Raw genomic sequence first — 22,112 nt, 5'->3', positions numbered from 1 at the left:
TGGAAAATCCACCCCGAGTCACGCTCGGGAATACCGCTAGGCAGGTTAAATACTTTTGAGCACTGCACTCTTTTTAACTGAGCCATATGTTACATACTCCTAACCCCTGCACTGTATACACTATGTTGTAAGTTAGACATTCTTGATCCCTACACTCTCTTTGCTATATTGCAATTATATACCAAAGCATTTATTGTTTCTACAGTTGCCGGTGGCTTTGTAGTCCCTGACTATTTTAATGAAGTTCTTCTTAAATGTAGGCTCTATCAGTTTTAAGAATGCATCCGGTACATATTGGAAGATATGAATAGTGGTATAAAACTGTCTGTAGAGGAGGGGACCTGATATTGTCATAAACCCATGACAGCCCATGGACACTCCGTTTTATTGGTCAGGAGTATCTGTCAACACCCCTTTGATCCCAGAGAAAAAGGGAGATGCCTAATCAATTGAGAGAGTTCTCATGGTACCATCAAACAGGAACATCTGTCAATTTTGATTATCAATAACACCTGGCTCATCGACTGAACTCTGATAACACCCAGGACATTGACTGCAAGTATTCTTCCTTCTCAATTCTACCTTATTTTTCTATTGCTGAATTATGTCTCTATTTCTTTGAAACACTTTTTTTCTGCAAATATTTTATTTGCACCAACTTTGACCATTTCATTATTAAAATCATATTTTGAAAAGTGTTAACCTTGTCCCTAAGCTCTTAATGCAAGCTAAAAAAGAACCTGTCTCTTGAAGAGTGCTACTGTATAGAATAAATCTTATGAACATACCTGTCTGTGGTGACAGTGTGTGTTACAGGCAATTATTCTAAAATCATAATTGGTATTGCTAGAATTACGAGCTTCCTCCTGCTCATTGGAAACTCCATTGGAAACTCACCATATACCTCTCTAATGGTGCTTTTTCCACTGCATGGAACCGAATGGTTTGGCTCGCTTTTGTGCTTTTCCACTGCTGGTACCACATGGTACGGTGTAGGAACTGTTCGGTACGGTACGGTATGGCGGCGCTTTTACACTACATGGAACCGAACGGTACGGCTCGCTTAAACAGTACCACCTCAGTTGTGGTTCCAACAGGGCCGTACCGGTATCATATCCCACAATCCTTTGCATGCAGCCTTGACTGTTTGTCACTACTAGCCACTGATTGGTCAGAGAATCATTGTTATCCCACCCACTTACTTTAGTACTACTTTAGTGGAAATGCAAACCATACCAAACCATACCGAACCGTACCGAACCGTTCCAACACCGTACCATGTGGTACCATGCAGTGGAAAACCAAACCGGGCCAAGCAGGGCCGAGTAGAGCCGAGCTGGTACTTGCAGTGGAAAAGTGCCATTAGGTCCCTGAATAGGCGCAATCTCCCATTCTGCATAAACTTAAGGCAGCTAGTGTCTCCATCAGTCATCCAAGATGTAAAAAAAGACAGTGACTCACCCTGGGGGGAACCACCAAAAACCACCCAATGGTAGTAGAGGGGAAGTTAATGTAAGGAGAGCTCCTTGTTTATTAATTGCAATAAGTCCAATAGCTTTAAAGTGTGGGTAGTGAGAAAATAAAGAGTTGGAAAGCCCCCTGTATGGATATGGAACCTACAAAGCTTGAGCTAAATCATAGCCTTCCAGTATCCCCTCTAGCCTCCCTGGCGTATTAATTATGTCAGGAATTATGTACCAAAAGCGGTACAATTTTTTTCATGGAAATTTGGCGTTATGTATTATAGGCCTACAATTCTTAGTAATTACTGACTTAAACCTGACCAAAACAAGACTCTAGTAGACATTCCAGATGTGATAAATTTGAAACACAAACGCATGAATTATAATCTAATCAATAATATAATTTTATTATATAATATATAATATATATAATAAAATTATATATTATTGATTAGATCATAATTCATGCGTTATATATTTTACATATATATATATATATATATATATATATATATATATATATATTGTGACAGGAAGTCAGGTAAATCTGTGGATGTAGTCACAGACAGGAGATACATTTCCACCTGGTTTGGAAAATTCACCAATTACTATAGGGTGTCGGCTGCAGAGGTAGCCAGAACTGTCTAAGGACGTTGAACAGACTTCAGCTGTTCGGAATGAGGAAGTTAAGGCCTCTATAATTTGTCCAAAGGAAGTCTATGGATTGCTGCCTCCTGACGCCGTGTGGGTAGAGGAGGACAGTCAGATGTGTGCCCCCTGAAAGCTGTGTGAGCATGGGGAAGACCTCCTGAAGCGATGTGCGCTGAGGAGGGTAACAAGTGTGAAGACTACTCGAGGTGAGGTCTTGGATCGTTTCTATGTGAAAAGAAACCAATGGACATTTCCTGTGTGTAGGGGAAATTAATTAAGACTGAAGACTACTCAAGGTGAGGTCTTTGACTATTTCTATGTGGAAAGAAATAAATGCATGTGTTCTATGTGAAGAGAAAAGCAAAGGGACATGTTCAATGTGAAGAGGAAAAGGGACATGATCAGTGGACATTTGTTGTGTGAAGAAAAAACATGGACTATTGAGTGTCTGCTGTAGGATCAGCAAAGTTTGCCCAACAGTAGGTTGGAGACAGACTCCGTAGGTAGGTTCCTGTATGTGAGAAGGTAGCCGCCCACAGTGGCAAGGATTTATTTTGTGTTTTATTTTTATTTTGATGTTTTTGAGGCTTGCACTTGTGTGAAGTAAATTGCAAGAATAAACCAAACTGTTGTTTGCAACCACTCCCTGTGTAAACGCACCCCCCCAAGGGGTCATCCACGCCTACCACCGAGCTAATCTCCCACAATATATATATATATATATATATATATATATATATATATATATATACATACATACATATATATACATGTGTGTGTGTATATATATATATATTTATATATATATATGTGTGTGTATATAGGTATATATATAAATGTGTTATGTGTTGGTGTTTTGTGCAACGTTTGAATTTCCCTCCCAGTTCCGCTCCCATGCGGCATTGCTGCTGCAGGGAACGGAACTAGGAAGTCATCATATCGACGGACGAGCGGCGGGGATCTCGGCTGGGGATCACAGCAATGGGAGATCACCGCTGGATCGCCAGGAGAAGGTAAGAGACACCTCTGCGCGCTCTGCACATCCACCCCGAGCGTGACTCGGGGATACCGATCCTAGCCTAAAAAATCCAACCCGAGTCACGCTCGGGGATAACGCTAGGGAGGCTAGATTCACCCAGTGTGGTTTCTCCAACTGAGGATTCTAGTTAAGGCAATTGCCCTGTAGTAATTAAGTCAGGGAGACCCAGTCTCTCATCCAGTTTACCTCACTTCCGGTCTTCATCAATATGGTGATTACAGAGCCAGTGCAAGGATTTTTGCCGCCCTAGGTAAAATAAAAATTGCTGCCCACCCCCATCCCAAGTTGCTGAAGGGGTTAAAACCCCTTCAGTGACTTACCTCAGCGCTGGGTCAGGCTCCGCCTACTCTGACGTTCTGACAGCCACGCCCTTGTGGTAGAAGCAGCGGTCTTTCATGTGAGTTTTTGGCCAACATTTTTTAAACTTGTACATGTACCTTGATTTTAACAAATACTACACTATATTAGTATCATTCTGGCTCCCGGTGGTGAGCTTTTTTTATGCGGCTCACTCCGCATGATTGGTAATCACAGGACCGGCATAACAGGCCATGTTTCCAACATCATGATCAAAACCATTACAGGGCTTGTTTTATTCCAGCTTATGGTGAGTGTATCTGACTGGTGAAGGGAGAGCTCATTGAAGAAACCTTTGTAATGCACGGGGTGTTCCCATTTGGTATTTCATGGCTGTTGTTTCTGCTTTTGTCTGGTGAGTGTGTTTGCACTCTCTGTCTGTCACAGAAGGAATTGATCTGAATGTGATAAGCCAGGCAATGGATTTGTGATTGCTGCACATATATTGGGACTTTTTTTTTTGGACTGTATATACATTTTACGAGGATTTCTTTCATTTTTTTCATGTTTATATTTTGTTTTAGACTTTCAATTGTCCAGTCATAATTATTAGCACTGCACTTACATTCACTATACCCCATCCAGTTTAGACCTGCTAAGAATATGATATGCAAGTCTTGGTTTAGTCTTTTGCCATACGAAGTCCGTAAAAATCCGCCAAACATTATTTAAAAATTAGTTTGGGAGTCGAATAGGTATCATCTGCCTGGTGAATAACATTTTTGACAAAACGTCCATCTTTAAAACGACGATTCTTCCTAACCAGGATTATGACAATTTTCTTATCAGCAGCATGTATTCAGGTAGCTTTGTGCTGTCCTACAGAGCCTTGCACCTTAGGCTTGTGTAGAATTTCAGCCATGGCTTTAGTTAAACATATTTACTTTTATAGAGCTGACAACTTATGCAGCTCTTTTACATGTTGTACATTGACCTTAGTCTCTGCCCTCAACTAACTTACGATCTAAGGTCCCCACCTCATTTGCTTACATGCACAATTAACCTACCAGCAAATTTTTGAAGTGTGGGAGGAGACCCATGTACGCACAACCAATGACTCTAGTACTGCAAAGCAAGAGGACTAATCACTAACACAACATGCTGCCCCAGACCTTCCCTTAAACTCCAATCTTTCAATACCATCTATCTTTCTATATTGTGTCTCTATAATATGGCAACCACCTTTTGTATCATGGCACGGCAGCAGAAAAAAACAGTTTTAGCAAAATCTCTAAAGTTTGGTAAGTAAGTGTAAGTTGGAATTTGAACAGATCTATAGAAAAACATCCTAATATGAGTTGTATTTATAGAAACAGACCTAGTACTTAACTTAAATATAATATATAAAGATAAAGTCACTAAACTTCCAACTTAAAACATATGTATAATTTACACATGGAGTTTTTTTAATTTGTATATATTTCGTAAATGGATATGTGCTATGGTATGCACCATCCAGGCCCCTTTAAAAAAAAAAGAAAACTCTGCTTGTCTGATTGTTCTAGAAATTCTGCATTAATCCTGCTTAAATGTTCTGCTTTATGATTTTTTTTTATTGTTATGCAGATTATTTTGTTTCTATGTTCTATTTCTACTAATCAAAAAAAGACCTACTTGTCCAATAGGAGGTTTGGAGCAAATGAAAGTTTTCCTGGAAAATCCACGGAGCGCCAGATTAAACCCACCATGAGGATTTCAAGCCATGCACATTCCAAGAGATGTACTTGGTCATGAAGGGTTAAGTCCACAAAACCTGCAACAAAAAGAATCTACATTAGCAACTAGTTTCTTGATTTCAGAGAATTGTATTAGTTATAACAATTTATCGGATTATATATTTTTTTATGTAATGATTTAAAATTAGACATTAAAGTTGTCTTTACCAAACATTCTTCCAGCATACCTTATTTTATAAAATTGCAAATAATTATATCAATTCATTATATTTATTTGTTTTATGTATTGACCTAAAACTAAATATTAAAGTTGCCTTTACCAGTGATTCATCCAGCATAGCCATTTAATGTGTTAGCAGGGTAAAAATAATTGAATCCCATTTTTCTATAATAACCTTATAAGAAAATAAATGCTCTCAATGCATACGTTGAACATTTTTGATCTGAAATCACATCCAGCAAAGAATCCCAATTAAAATAATAATATAATACCACCTGTTCAGTCCTCTTCATCACTGCCACCGTGATTGATGAAGAAGTCCTGGGGAATATTTCCCAGGTTGGTTATAAAGCAGTCATTCAAAAGTTTTGGAATGTTTAATTCTACTTTACCAATAGAAGATGCCTTGTGATTCGCCAGAAATGCAAGCTCTAACTTACTTCCTTCCATTGGCTTTTAACACTGACACTTTTTCATTTAAATGGTAAGCAGTGTTGTCATCCAAGTGTAAGTCTTCAACTCAACTACTAAACAACATCCCCAATGTATCTATGTCAGCACATTGCCCTTTGCTCATTTCTCTACTGCCAATGCCTAATTGAAGCATTGTTTGAAGGCTACTTGCACATCTAGGGGGCAACATAAAGCACTTGTAAAAACTGCCTATGTGCTTCAAGCAGAAGTAATATTTTGAAGGCACTTTTCACAATGATGAAGAATGTTGAAGGAAAGCACACATGGCATTTGCACTTGTACTTAAGGTAAGATGCTACATATGCTACAATTGTTAAAAGAAAATAAAAAATACTCCCACTTCCAAAACCTCACAGCAGGAATTATGATCTTTACTTTATTTCTGATCTCCAGCAGTGAGATGATATTAATTAATTACATTTTGGATGTTTATACTGTAACTAATGTGATATATAGTTAATTACTTTTTGCAAAGATGTTTTGAATATCTGTGATGTATCCTTTCCTGCGATTGTTCCTTTCTTTCATGGTTGTCATGCATTTTGTTTTTAGGTATTTTGTTTGTTTTTGTGAGAGAGGATTCTGATGCATTTCCATTTGTTTCTAAAGGGCTCATTCATATTATATGTGGCAACCTGTGTTTATCGGCAGTAGATATCGGCAGTAGATAAACAAAGGTCACTGCAAGGCTCATAGAAAACAATTGTTTTCTATGTGCCCCATTAACACCACTATGCTGGCATGATGTGCGGAGTAGAAACATTTTTTGCACCATGCTGCTGTGCAGTGACACGACTAAAGTCTCACTATGTGGCACTTCAAATAAAGTTAAAAAAAAATTAAAAAGTGAACAGTGCAATGTGCTGAATTGCGCATAGCACCGCTACCCTCCAGAACCGACACTGACCCTAGACTGCACGGTAAAACACTACATTATTTTAGCGTGTTTACTGTGTGAAACTAGTCACTCCGTACTTTGCTACTAGTGAGAATGGGCAATAAGGCCTCAAATGTCAGCTCCGCAGGTATCATGTGGTTGCTCTAAAAAAATCAAAATAATCCCTGCAACCAATGACGCACGGTCAAGGACAGGAGGCCAAACACTAGAGTAGAAGACGCAGCTCACTTCATGTACGAAATGGAGAACCTGTGTTCAGTGTGTCCTTCACAGTACTGAGAGTTTTACCTATGACCATACTGTGTAGATGATTGGTTTGCATGCCACCAGAGGACTCTCAGATGACACTTAAAGGCCCTGGCTGGGTATTTAGCCAAAAGCGATATTGACCTTCTGTGATAGGAGGTCTGTATGAGCTGGTAAGCAAGCATTTTATCTATTGTGGTGGCAGTTATTTCAAAGGATTTTACACTTCAAGGTAGTGGATGGTGGTGATATGGATTAAGAACACTTATCACTATATTACTTGGGGACTATATCGGATCACACTTTGATTTGGTGCATGCAGATACAATTATTTTAGTGAACTCTATTAAAGTATATTGCTCTAAAATATAGCTCAAAAAATTGCAACACAATTGTGGATCCCATTTTATGATTATATTTTAGGCTAGGTTCACACTGCTGAGGTTTGATTTTTATCCTACTTTCAGTGTGATTATGTAGTGCAAGTTTTATGCAACTTTGATAAGCTTTGTATCATTTATGGAGCCAAAATAGCTCTAAAATTGCACCAAAGAAGTACAGGAACCTTATACAAAATTGCTTTGAGCTGAGTGGCATTCATGTGAATGAGCACTATTTAAAACAATGTTATTTTCATTGTCATGTGATTCTGTGTAACTCAAGCCACATTTGAAACCGCAGTAGTGTGAACCAGGCCTTAGGTGAAAATATGGATTCCATCTAGACTGCAAGCATGTTGGATGGTTTTCTAAACACCTGCTGAACCGTATTGCAGTAACACTCCCCATCCCATTTGGTGGCGGGAATTTTTTTGATGTTTTTAGAGCAACCACATGATACCTACGGAGCTGACAATTTGAGGCCTTATTGCCCATTCTCTCTAGTAGCAAAAATGTGGTAACCCAAAGTCTGGTGTACAGCAGCTGTTATTTGTGTACACTGTGCAAGACTGGTTGCTTTATGTGCAAATATAAAACCTTATGGGTTTGATTTACTAAAAGGTAAATAGACTGTGCACTTCACAAAAGTGCAGTTGCATTCTGCAAGTGCAGTTGCTCCAGAGCTTAGTAAATGAGGTAAACCTTTACTTTGCAAAGAATAACCAATCACGTGCAAGGCAAATAAAAAAACAAAACTGCATTTTTGCTTGCACATGATTGGATGATTGAGCAGAAGCTCTGCTGACTTCATTTACTGAGCTCCTGAGCAACTGGACTTGCAGAGTGCACCCTCTATTTGGCTTTAGTAAATCTCACCACCTCTATCTATGTACTGTAAGCTGGTGAAGCAAAATTGGCATCTTTGTCTTGGGTACTAGGGGACCTTGTCCTAGCTCTGAAAGATTCTATTTAAACCAACGTACTAAAGATGCTTTCAAAAATCTTTCCAAACATACTTAAAATGCTGATCCCAAAAGCACATGTATACAAGCCCTAGAACTAATGAGAGTCTCAGGAAAAATAATGACAATCATTGGGTTTAAAGCAACCATGTTGCTCAACCTTAGAAATATCAAATATATCCTACTATTGAGTGGGTGCAGCAAGATGACACTTCTGTGATATATAACTTGTAATCGGAGGCATGTCACCATATGTATGAATCCACAATAAATCACTACAATACTTAGGTAAGAACGCATTTAAGTTATCAGATACCAAAAGGACTATGTGAATATATTGCTCATCAAAAGCTAGGTTGAGTAAAAAAGCTCCATACAACTTTGGTGTGTTAGATAAATATTGAGAAATATACACTGTAGCGTTGTTGAGACGTTGTTCAAATGTGTTCAAAAGTGTTTTGTCTTTAAAAAAACATGTAAAAATACTAAAGACACACTAAAAAATAATTTTTCCACATAAAAAACATCACACCACAAATAAAAAATACAAAGACACTGACCTAGCTCAAGAAATGTCCACGAAAATTGGCCATTCATGGGACATATTAAGACACAGTGATGGAAAACTTGCTAAGAAATTACATGTTTCATTAGCATATGGCTGTTGCTTCCAATGTTATATTGCTGGGTGGTAAAAAGCTCTTTCCAGAACCCAATTCCAGTAACAGATTTCATAACATTGTGTCACTGGTACAGCAGTGTGGGGGAATCAATCCCCACTTTCTTCTTATTATGTGACTATGTTTCACATAGATATGCTAGCAAAGCCTTCCATAGACTCCCTCAGTATGCTGTTTGGTGCCACACTGGTCTGAGGTCTTTGAGAATGGTGAATGGATGGAAGAGGTAAAGAGAAAGAGTGAGAGCTGAGTCTGAGGGCTAAAGGGGTAAGATGGAAGGTCGCAATTAGGGATGATCGAACTTTTCAAAAGTTCGGTTCGACCAGAACACCCGAACTTCCCGAAAGTTCGGCCCGGATTTCAGAACCCCATTGAAATCAATGGGAACCGAACTTCGGTAATCAAAAAACACAATTTTGAAGCCCTAAAACCCAATAAATGCCCCTAAAAAGTGCCTAGGGTTCTGGGTCATGCCCCAGGGACTATTAATCACACAAAAAAAGTTCTTATAAATTGTCATTTTTGATAGAGAGCCAATTATTGAAAAAATTATTGAAAAAAAAGAAAAGAGATTTCTTTGGATTTAGTGTCTGGGGGGTCTAAAAACTGTACCTGTGAAGTTTCAGCTCTGTAGCATGTCCAGAACCAGAAAAAAAAGTTTGTTTGTATTAGAATTGCAATAGAACAGGATAGTGGCTCCGCTATTTTCACACCTTGCCGGTTTTGTAGCAGGCGTTTTTTGGGCATTTTTTGGCAGTCTTTGGAGGCAGGCATAACATCAGAACTTCTGTGTAGGGGTATATATATACACACACACATGTATGTATATATACACATACACATATATAGGTGTGAAAGTAGCAGAAACCTATGCTTGCGCTAATGAAATAATTAACACCCATATTACTTCTCTGCTATAACACCTATATATGTGTATGTGTATAAATGCATATAAGTGTGTGTGTATATATACCCCTATACAGAATTTCAGATGTTTTGCCTGCCTCCAAAGACCCCTAAAAAATGCCCAAAAAAACGCCTGCTGCAAAAACACACCTGGGCATTTTTGTAGCTGGCGTTTTTTTGGGCATTTTTTGGGCGTCTTTGGAGGCAGGCATAACATCTGTACTTCTGTGTAGGGGTATATATACACACACACATGTATGTATATATACACATACACATTTATAGGTGTGAAAGTAGCAGAAACCTATGCTTGTGCTAATGAAATAATTAACAGGCATATGTCTCCGCTCCTATAACACCTATATGTGTGTATGTGTATAAATACATATAAGTGTGTGTGTATATATACCCCTATACAGAATTTCAGATGTTTTGCCTGCCTCCAAAGACCCCCAAAAAATGTCCAAAAAAACGCCTGCGCCAAAAAAAACGCCCAGGTGTGTTGTTGCAGGCGTTTTTTTTTTGGGCATTTTTTGGGGGTCTTTGGAGGCAGGCAAAACATCTGAAATTCTGTATAAAGGTATATATACACACACACTTATTTGTATTTATACATATTATTAAATCTAACTATAGTGGAAAATAGTACCCTAACTACACTAGATATCCCTTTCCTCACACTAATAATTGCTAAATGACACTTTGAAGCAGAAGTAACAGAACTGCTTCCACTCTCTTCCACAGCCCTGTATTAAAATGGTAGAGATTTGGCGGGCTATCTTATATACTGGGGACGTATTCACTAATGATTGGCCTCTGGACCCCCTAGTCACTCCAATCACATTCCTGGCATTCTCCTGCCCCCTCAATTGGCTTTTACTGATGGTTCTGGTCCAATCACGGGCTTTTAAAGCCCAGTTCCTGTCCCATTGAATTTTGGTCGGTTCTGGTTGCCGAATTCCGAACTTTTTCAGAAAAAGTTTGGAATTCGGCCGAACCTCGAACAGTCAATGTTCGGGTCGAACCGATGGTCGACCCGAACCGTTCGATCATCCCTAGTCGCAATCACTGATTGTCAGAATTGATCAAAGGAAAGGAGAGCTGATCTGAGACCCAAGGGAAGTTAAAGAGGAAAGGGACTTATTTCATGTCTGAACTGAGTTAAGAGGGATGGGGTCAATTTAAGGTCAGGGGGGTTAAGATGAAACAAAAGGCTGATATGAGGTCTGATGTGGGCTAAGAGCAAGGTGAGGATAAATCCTGCCAGTGAAGCCCTGGACTTGCCTCAGTATTTTTGCCACATCGTTTTCAGTCCTTTGTCACTTACCATCCTAATAAGGATGTTGTACAATGGTGTTTTTCTCTGTTGAGGGGCATTACATTTTATTCTATAGGGCCTTATGATTTCTAGTTATGCCCCTGTGCATAGTAAAATAAGTACACTGAAAATAAAAGCCTCAAGCAGAGCAGGCCCTAACATGGGTCCCGCTGGGTCCATTGGACCCAGGCGGAACTTTGAGAGGGACAGCAAATTGACACCCAAGATATTTTTTCCAGCTGTTTTGTGTGTTATTCAGGGGCAGCCGCTCCATCGCCCTGTAAAAAGGCTGCCCTTCTGCCCTCAACACTCATACTCATAGTTGATGGGTGTGAGGGTGCTTGCACACAGTCTAGCACCGGCTGTTAAACACCCGAGCACACATGAAGAGTTTAGGTGTGTGTGCTGCCGGTGGTGGGGTACCCACAGGAGGCAGACAGCAATAAAAGAGGCCTTCCCCACCAGCTCCACCTGCAGGCGCAGCTTGTGAGGCTTGCATTTCTATTGGGTGGAACTGCAGGAGGAGGTGCAGCCAGCCTCGCGCCTGGCCCGCCTGCTTCTGCTCTTGTGCATGCATGAGGCTAGGCACTGAAGACTGTGGGAGCACTGGGAGAGAACAACAGCGAGGTAATATAAGTTAGTTCAGTGTGACAGGACACAAAGGGTGGCCATCATTTTTTCTAGTAGTGGCTTCCTATCTGCTATATGGCCAAATGTTTCATAACCTGTCATGCTCAAAAATCCCTATACAGCCATAGCTTGCATTATACTACCCTAGCCTGCCCCTATATTACCCTAGCCCACCTATATACTACCCTAGCCTGTCTACAGTATATACTACCCTAGCCTGTCCATATACTACCCAAGCCTATCCATATACTACCCTAGCCTGTCTATATACTATCCTAGCCTGTCCATATACTACCCTAGCCTGTCTATATACTACCCTAGCCTGTCTATATACTACCTTAGCCTGCCCCTATATTACCCTTGCCTGCCCATATACTACCCTAGCCTTTCTATATAGTACCCTAGCCTGCCCCTATACTGCCCTATCCTAGTGGCATATTATCCATGAGTGCAACGTATTCACTGCACATGGGCCCTGAGGGCTGGGGCCCACTGTGCTGACACACACACTGCACCCATTAATGATGGGGGAGCAGTAACATGTTGGCATGTCATATAATTTTTCAATATAGACAAGGTGCTGTTGCATGTATATCTGACTTTCTGATAAATTTAATTTAGGTTTTAATTATCATGATATAAAATAATGGATGTGGGGCCTTTTGCTGAACGTGATTTTTTTTTGGGGGGGGGGGGGTTGGGGGGCAGCATTTCATTTTTGGACCCAAGCAGTTGGGGGGTTGGGGGAGCAGCATTTAATTCTTGGACCCAAGCAGCACAATGTCTTGGGCCAGCTCTTGCCTCAAGGCTATACTAAAGCAAAGGGATATTCCTAATTTGTTATCAGCAATTTGCATTAATAATGGAAAGGATGGAAAGGATGGTCAGCTGCTTAGTTGATGACAAAGCAGCAAAGCTGGATTACTAGCAAAGAAACCTACAGTATATTAGAGCCTCTGGTCCAGCTTTCAGCTTTGTCAATTGTGCCTTCAGCTGACTAGGGCTGCTGAGCAGGCCACAAAAATGTGGGTTCCACAGCTTAATTTAGATGGGAGGGGGAGGCTAATGTTACTGCAGAAGCATGTAAGGGTCCCATTCCTTGGTTGGCTTTTGGCTCACCCTGGACTCACCCTGTTTCTGCTTGCATAGGCTAGTCACCTACTTGTTGTTTTAGACTCCTCACTAGGGATGATCGATCGGTTCGGGTCGACCATCGGTTCAACCTGAACATTGGGTATTCGAAATTCGGCCGAATTCTGAGCTTTTTGCAGTAAAAGTTCGGAATTCGGTCACCAGAACCGCCCAAAATGCAATGGGACAGGAACTGGACTTTAAAAGCCCATGATTGGCCCAGAAACGTCAGTAAAAGCCAATTGAGGGGGCAGAAGTCTGCTAGGAATGTGATTGGAGTGACCAAGGGGTCCAGAGGCCAATCAGGAGTGAATACGCACCCCAGTAAATAACATAGCCCCACCAAACCTCTAGCACTGTAATACAGAGGCTGTGGAAGAGAGTGGAAGCATTTGTGTTTCTCCTGCTGCTTGTAAAGCTCCAGTGTAACTTTACAATTATCTTCTGCTGTATGGAGCTGTTCTTTTAGTGTGAGGAAAGGGATATGCAGTGTAGTTAGGGTACTATATACCACTATAGTTAGATTCAATAATCTAGTTTTTGTAGGGATACTTTTAGGTGTCAGGGTGACCGTAGTGTAGTTTAGGTGACCTGACTCTGCCATTTCAGGGTGACCGTAGTGTAGATAAGGGAGACCTGACTCTGCCATGTCAGGGTGACCGAACTCTGCCATGTCAGGGTGACCATAGTGTAGTTTAGGGTGACCTGACTCTGCCATGTCAGGGTGACCGTAGTGTAGTTTAGGGTGACCAAACTCTGCCATGCCAGGGTGACCGAACTCTGCCATGTCTGGGTGACCCCACTATGCAGATACTGGGTTAGGGGTATACATATATACATGTATGTGTGTATATATATGTATACACACACACACACATATATATATATATATATATATATATATATATATATACACATATATTTACATATATGTATATACATACACACATATATATATATATATATATATATATATATATATATATATATATATATACACACACACACACACACACACACACATATATATATATATATATATATATATATATATATATATATCCCTATACAGAAGTTCAGATGTCATGCCTGCCTTCAAACGCCTTCAAAAAACGCCAAAAAACGCCTGAAACAAAAACGCCCAGGTGTGAAAGGAGGGTAACACCATCCCTGCGCTGCTGAAATTCTAAGAAAAATAATCAGTTTTTTTCTGGTTCTGGACATGCTACAGAGCTGAAACTTCACAGGTACACTTATAGACTCCACAGACACCAAATCCAAAGAAATCTCTTTTTTTTTTTTCAATAATTTTTTCAATAATTGGCTCTCTATCAAAAACGACAATTTTTAAGAACTTTTTTTTGCCTGATTCATAGTCCCTGGGGCATGACCCAGAACCCTAGGCACTTTTTAGGGGCATTTATTGGGTTTTAGAACTTCAAAATTTTGTTTTTTGATTCCTGAAGTTCGGGTCCCATTGATTTTAATGGGGTTCTGGAATCCGAACCAAACTTTCGGGAAATTCGGGTGTTCTGGTCGAACCGAACTTTTCAAAAGTTCGATCATCCCTACTCCTCACATTCCCCTGGACTGAAGCCCACTTACACACATATTCCTGGCCTGAGGTCTGTTACCCAGGATAAACAAATGTTGCATTTTCGCTGCTTTACTACACTAACCTCACTCCAGCACAGTTCTTCAGTTACAGGCACTTTGCAGCACAGTTCACAGTATATGTCTCACTAAAGTTCACAGTGCAGAACACTTTCTTTCTTTTAATAACTTGCTGTGCAGTGGTCACACAAGTGCAGAAAACTTGAAGTTCTTCCAAAAGAAAAATCCCAGATGTGAGCATCTGTGTGCGCCCCAGTTGCAGATTTTCCCTCACTTCCTGTCTGGTGACATCCTTATCAACAGCAGGACAGAAAGTGGGGGTAAATCTTGCCACTGGAGCCCCAGATAGCATGAAAAAAAAATATTTTGATCCTTCTCAACTCACTCCTATACTAGGAAAAACGTTTTGGTTTGATATGCACAATAAATGAGTTAATGTACTGTGGCATTTAAAAGATAAATGAATATGTAGAATTACTTTAATTAGCTATATTTTATGGCAAATTACTCATTTGGGTTCGGACTTTAATCCCTCTGAATGACATAAACACTACTTAAAATGGTAAAAAAATAAATAAAAATAAAAAAATGTACGTGAGGGTTGGATCTGTTTTCACTACAGGACCAGTTTTCAGAAGGCATGTTCATGTAACATCAACTGGTCTTACATGATGGACTTGAAAACATAATATTTTATTGCTGATACAGACCATGTATTATATATGCGAGTGTTCTGTTTCAATTAATTTTTACATGGAGGCAAAAGGTTTCTTGAGTGTGTATCTAAATCCTTTTGACAGACTTATTTCTGTCCTATTGTTATTATCTCACATACACAATGCCAGATAGCTAGGTCTGTGCTACTGTATTTGTACAGTGGTCACCTTCCAGTATTTTAGTAGGTGAACCAGTTCTATGTAATTGAGTTTAAATGCAGCTCCTTTTATTTTATTTAACCCTGTCCCATCTAGTCTATGATTATATAGCTAGTTTTAGCTTATGGCTCAATAACTAGAATAAGCTAGAGCTAGGTTAGGCATCCGAAGGCCACTTCTGGAAGTTAGAGGTCCAGTCCCAGGACAGATTAGAAACTATTAGGGAATAGGAGGCAGAGTAGATAGACAACCCTGAGTTCCAATGCCACACCACAACTATTGCACTGCAGTTAAGAGAGTTAAAATATGCAGGTTGGAAAATATAGTGCTTCTAAAGCACTTGGATTGAAAAAAAAAATATTTAAAAATGTGGAGTACTATAGAAATGGAATTAAGGAGTTAGAGTTTATATGTAATATACATTTAATAATAAACTTTAAATACTCCTACAGCATGCTATGAGCTACATAAATCGGTTCTTGCAGCTGACAGAAAAAAACCCACCAATAGTATAGTCACAACAGTTAGACTAGACTGAACTGGATAGATATCCCCTCCCTCTTTGTATATAATTTATTTATAGTACTGTACAGGGTCAATTTTTGGACAGAATAATTGGTTATTTTGACTTACAGTTGTAATAAGCATGGGCTGGATATTTGTTTTGGGTACACCTATACCAATGATTCAGAATATTTTCCCCTTTTTTTAATGTGTTTATTTATAATCTCTTTATATTATGTAAAAATATAACTGTATGTATGTTGATATGTGGTTGCATTATTTGATATCTGGTACCTTAAAAGCCCAAGTGCTTTAGTATTTTGTGACTGTAAACAATGTAATAAGCATCCAAGAATAAACTGTAAATACTCCTACAGCATGCATTAAAACATAGCTATTAACTGAATAAACTGGTTCTCACAGCTCACTGAAAAAAAACATTACAAGTATATTCACAACAGTTAGACTGAACTCCAACCCCCCCCCCCCCCCAAAAAAAAAAAATGCTTAAACTACTATTTCAGTCAGCGCTCACATTAAACACAAGTTAACTTTTAGAAATTCATGTTCCAGAACTAGACATACAATATTAGTGTAACTAATACATTTGCAATAGCTGTTGAATGCATTTGGCAGGAAGATATATATTACCCTCCTACCTGCTGTTGAGCAAGCCTTTCAAATTCTGAATAGATGACCCCCTCTAAGGAATACACCCAGCCCTGTTCTGACCAGATCCTTAAATTACAGACATTTAGAAATGATAGAAAGACACATGGGGAGAAAATTTCCCTTTTTCTGAATTTCTCCAAAGAAATTAAGAATTTAATGGCCAGAAAAAAAAGAAAAAATAAAAGCTACAATTTATATTTTTATCCTACTCAAGAATGTGCCCTGCAAAGTCGAAAATAGTCATTTATTTCTTTTAAAATCCTCCAGAGGTCGCTCATTGGCTAGAAAGAAATAAACATTCTCTTAGAAACCAGAGAGGCTGAAAAGTGCACAGAATATACTGCTTATCATATGTGTGCATGGCTGAATGTGTGATGGTAGCCAGGCATAGAGGTGTGTTCCTTTTTTATTTTTGAAGGCACACTTGAATAATTACAATAACTTATTTTTTTGACAAGCAAATAATTGACCTTGTGCTGCTTGTGTTATGTAAGTGCTTTACATTCACTGCCTTTTTAAGGTTTCTAAGTTTAAGAACCATACCTTTATGATTCCTCTAATAATTTTTAACTATACAATTGTAGTTATTTTGATTTGCAACCCATGTTCCTGGATAGTATTTGGAAACAAGTACCGGTACTAGTGGACAGAATGCAATTTTGTAAACCAGTCAAGAGGAAGCATAGAGAGAGAAGGTCTCAGCCACATGTCTGGTAAATGCTACTAATATAAAAGGGGAAAAAAAATTCCTGCGCTAAGTTAAATAAATGACAGACGCAGACGCAAAGTCCACACGCCCCCTTAAGGAGCCGGCTGCTTTACATTGCTTGATGCTGCTTTGGACAATTGCGGGACGCCGCACTGTTCTATGTACCTGTTTTTTACCTTCTCATTGTGAGTAGTATTCTTTTAATAAATTGGATTTTATATGTTACGGAATTACGCTATGGGCTTTTATTCTTTTTATATACTCATGCATATATGATGGAGTGATTATGAAGCATGGAGCTTGACAACCGCTGGTGACATTGGTATAACATCTTGCTGGGAGAGGCTGTCTCATTAAATTGAGTAGCCAAAGAGTTCTGGTAAGCTGCTTGTGATACTTGTGCACAGAGGTGTCCCCATCCTTCACTTTTCCCTGGGTGTCACTGAAAAGGATTGTTCTCCTCAACACCTTGCATGCGGATTCATTTTCATTTGCATTTCTGTTTTGGGACTTTATTCAGTATTTTGGACACTATTTTGCTTATATTGTATATGTTTTTTTGTGGTTTTCCACTTGCCACATTATTATTCAAATTACTTTAGCGCTGCACTTTTTGTAAAGATTTTAAATGCTACTAATACCAGATCAAAAAAAAAAAAAAAGGCGTGGCTTGGCACGTGGATGGCTGCCTGAAGAGAGAGCTCCGGACCCACACGGCTCCTAAAACACTCTGCGGCCGCCCAAACACCCTGATCCACTCAAATATGGGCAGATTATCCAAGCCTATCTCCCAGAGCAAACAAATAAAGTCCGCTAAGGCGGTAAACGGCAAGATCATCGCCGATATTTTCAAGTCACAAGCTCCGGCCCGGAAGAACACCTCAGGCCTCAAGATGGCGCGGAGACAGGCGCGGGAGGAGGACGAGGAGTACGATGCAGAATCCATTGCAGCATCGGAAGACACAGTAAGTGACTCCCCACTAATCGATAGACAGCTTACCTATAATGACATGACCGCTATAGCGGCGGACATTAAGGGGTCATTTGCTGCAGCCATCACCGATTTGAAAACTGATATAGCCAGACTGTATGAACAAATGGCGGGGGTGGAGAGGTCGGGCAAATGCAGGGATAAGGCGATAAAAAGACTAGAGGAAGTAACTAACACACATTCCAACCACCTCATCTCTATAAACAGACATCTCGAGGATTTGGACAATCGTGGGAGAAGGAACAATATTAGGATCAGGGGTCTGCCTGAATCTGTGGAGGGGGGAGACATCAGGCATGCTCTTACATCAATTTTCAACAACCTACTGGAAAGACCAGCGGAATCCCCAATAGAACTGGAAAGAGCACACAGAGCATTAAGACCGAAGGCCCCTGATCCTTCTCCTCCCAGAGATGTGATATGCTGTTTACTGAGCCACACGCTTAAGGAGGAAATTCTCCACAAGGCGAGACAGAACGAACAAATTTTGTTCAATGAGGTACAGATACAACTCTTCCAAGATCTATCCCCGATCACTTTAAAAAATAGAAGAGCTGTCAGACCCATTCTGGACGTTCTCAGGGAGAAAAACATCCCCTACAGGTGGAAATATCCATTTGCTGTCCAAGCCATATATCGTGGTAAGCAGTACCTGCTACGCACGCCAGAGGACTTGCCTGCCTTTTGCACTAACCTACAAATCGACCTGATCGCCTTACCAGATTGGTATGCCGAATTCCTCTTACCGCCATCCCCCGCTATGCATTCCAATGGCCCTGGAACTCCTAGTGACCACAGATCGCCTTTTGCCAAGAACAAAAAAGCAAAGAATAAAGGGAGTCATCTCCCCTTCTCCTCCCCGCCAAAAACACCCAGATCTAGAGACCACAACTGAGAGACATTGGATCACGTTATTCTAGACGGGACCTACGGTCTCACTGGATGAAGGTTGCTTTCTTCTTTTACCCCAGAGCACTTGATCGACCATACTTAGCTCAGGGCCTTTTCTTCCTCTGATATCCCGAAGACATTCTTTGACTTAAGCTTCTGCCATATCAAAAGGATATATGATCTCGTCATGGAAGCTTTATCTTATAGAAGGATCGCATACTTGCATGTTTGCCTTGTAGTTATACTGGAATCACTTGCCTCTGATAATGACATTTTTATTTCCAGATGAGTTGTTAACTTTCTCCAGCAGATGGCGCACTTTCATAACATATTGTTCGGATTCCTCAGACAAATTTAGCCTCACATATCCAGCCGAGAACAAAAGGATTGGGACTGATGAGTCGAGCGATCCTGGAACCTCCAAAGTGAACAACCACCATTAATCTGAACTATAGAGGTATTTATGTATCTGCCCATCTCATGACACTTAGACACTGAGGTGCCTATGTTGTAATTTGCACCCACACAAGGACGCAATCCGGAATAGGTACCTTCTATTTTGAGGTCTCTCGAAATGGCCCTATCATAAATGTCACGAGTTGATCTACAATCTTATTGTTCTATGCAGTGTATACAAGCCATATCATTATGGTCTCATCCTTCATGTGCTGGTTGCCAACATTCAGTTTTTCTTGTTGGCCCGTTCTTTGTTGTTTTTGGCCGCAGAGTTCTTTTTCTTTTTTTTTACTCATTATGCACTCGCTCATTGAGCCGATAGTGTGGGTTTGGACTGAATGTCCTATTGTTTGTTATCTACCTTGTTTTGTGGGACGCCTCCTTTTTGCGCTTCTCCCGCTGTCCCCAAAAGGCATTTTTGTCGGTTTTTTGTTTTTTTTTTTTCACAGAAACCCCGTAATATCTAAATAACTTACGTACAATCTTGCCTGCTGATTAGTGAGCGTTTGGGCTTTTTTCCCCAACCGCCCACTTACTACGATATTTGTCTTTACTTCCTTCCTCTCTGTATTTCCTTTTCCTTACTTCTCTGTGTCCTTTCTTTCCCTTACCCCTCATCCCCATCCCATCACTCGAGATATAATCATGGTTTTCTCACACCTGGGTAGACATCCCATGATCATATCTCTCAACATTAATGGTCTTAATATCCCCGAAAAGAGGAAAAAAGTTCTTACCGAACTCAAAAAGAGCAAAGCACAAATAGTTTTCCTTCAGGAAACCCACTTTAAAAAAAATGCTGTCCCTAAAATGACAGATAAATACTTCACGGTAATATACGAGGCATCAAACCCTCTAGCCAAGACCAAGGGTGTAGCAATATTGATGAGCAAGGACGCTCCATTTGTGCTGGAAAAACAATATCTAGACCCGGAAGGCAGATTTATCTTCCTCTCAGGTACACTTTATGGGCGTCCTTGCACATTGGCAAACGTCTACTTCCCCAATAGAGCACACGTGTCTTTCTGCAACAATCTCATATCTGAACTTAAAAGCTTTGCCACGGGATGTGTTATCCTGGGGGGGGGACTTCAATGTCCCACTGGACCCCATACAGGATACCTCCTCTGGCAGGACTTGCATAGCGTTCAAATTGTTGAAAAGAATTAAAGATATGTTGAGATCTATGTGCCTAGTCGATACCTGGAGAACTTTGCATCCCACTGAGAAGGACTACACGCATTATTCGGCTCCACACGATAGGTATGCAAGGATCGATCATATATTTATCACTCAAAGAGACTTACCAGATTTGATGGGGGCTGAGATTGGAATCATCTCAATATCTGACCATGCTCCGATATCAATCTCCATCTCATCTAACGCGAACTGTAAGCCTGTGTTCAATTGGAGATTAAATCCATCTCTCCTAATTGACCAGGGGATTAAGGCAGACATTCACGCCACCCTGTCAAACTATTTCCGTGAAAACACTTCTCCTGAGACCTCCCCGATTACGCTTTGGGAGGCTCATAAAAGTGTGATCAGAGGGGAATTTATCAAGTTTGGAGCCAGAAAAAAGAGACAAAATGACAAACATATCTCTGATTTAGTGTCTAACATTGCTCGTTTGGAATCTCAGCACAAGCTTTCATTAGCCAAGACCCTACACAAAGACTTGATCAGACTCAGAAACGAACTAGCAGATATTTTAAATAAAAAGACCAAAAGATCCTTATATCTAAACAAGGCGATCTATTATGAACATGGAAACAAGAGTAGCAAGTACTTAGCTAGAGCGCTTAAAGACTTACAGACAGCCTCACACATACCATGTATCAGAGACAAAAACAATAGCAAATTCTATGACTCCAAGAACATTGCGGATTCATTCCGCCAGTTCTACGAAAAACTTTACAATCTACCCCCCCACGCTCGACCCCCCAACTTGGTTGGACCTAGGGACCAACTAATCCGACGATACATTAGAGACAGTGGATTACCTATTCTGGAACATTCAGACATATCTGAGCTAGAAAAAGACATTACCCCAGCCGAAGTCCAATCAGCCATTAAAGACCTCAAAAATGGAAAGAGTCCAGGTCCGGATGGGCTAACGTCCCAGTATTATAAAACATTCGACACGACGTTAGTGACCCCCCTTACTGACGCACTAAACATCCTCTCTAAGCAAACCAAACCATCCGCAGATTTCCTCACCGCACATATAACAGTCATCCCAAAAAAGGACAAAGACCCAACGGATTGCGCTAACTTCAGACCCATCTCACTTTTAAATATTGACGTAAAGCTTTTAGCGAAAATTCTAGCCAACAGATTAAGACCCCTACTGCACCTTATCATCGGAC

At 40.2% G+C, this 22,112-nt stretch overlaps 1 protein-coding gene across 1 annotated transcript in view; it reads right to left on the bottom strand.

The window, feature by feature from the left end:
• ESR1 (estrogen receptor 1) overlaps nt 1-22,112 on the bottom strand; it is a 273,637-nt gene that overhangs the window by 22,720 nt on the left and 228,805 nt on the right. The window contains exon 5 of the mRNA XM_082250152.1: nt 5,125-5,263. Within this exon, the coding sequence (XP_082106278.1) occupies nt 5,125-5,263 (139 nt within the window). The remainder of the gene's footprint in view (nt 1-5,124; nt 5,264-22,112) is intronic.

This window comes from Pelophylax lessonae (assembly GCF_965119305.1).
Source record: "Pelophylax lessonae genome assembly, chromosome: 3".
NCBI lineage: Eukaryota > Metazoa > Chordata > Amphibia > Anura > Ranidae > Pelophylax > Pelophylax lessonae.
This window is presented reverse-complemented; position numbering and strand designations above follow the sequence as displayed.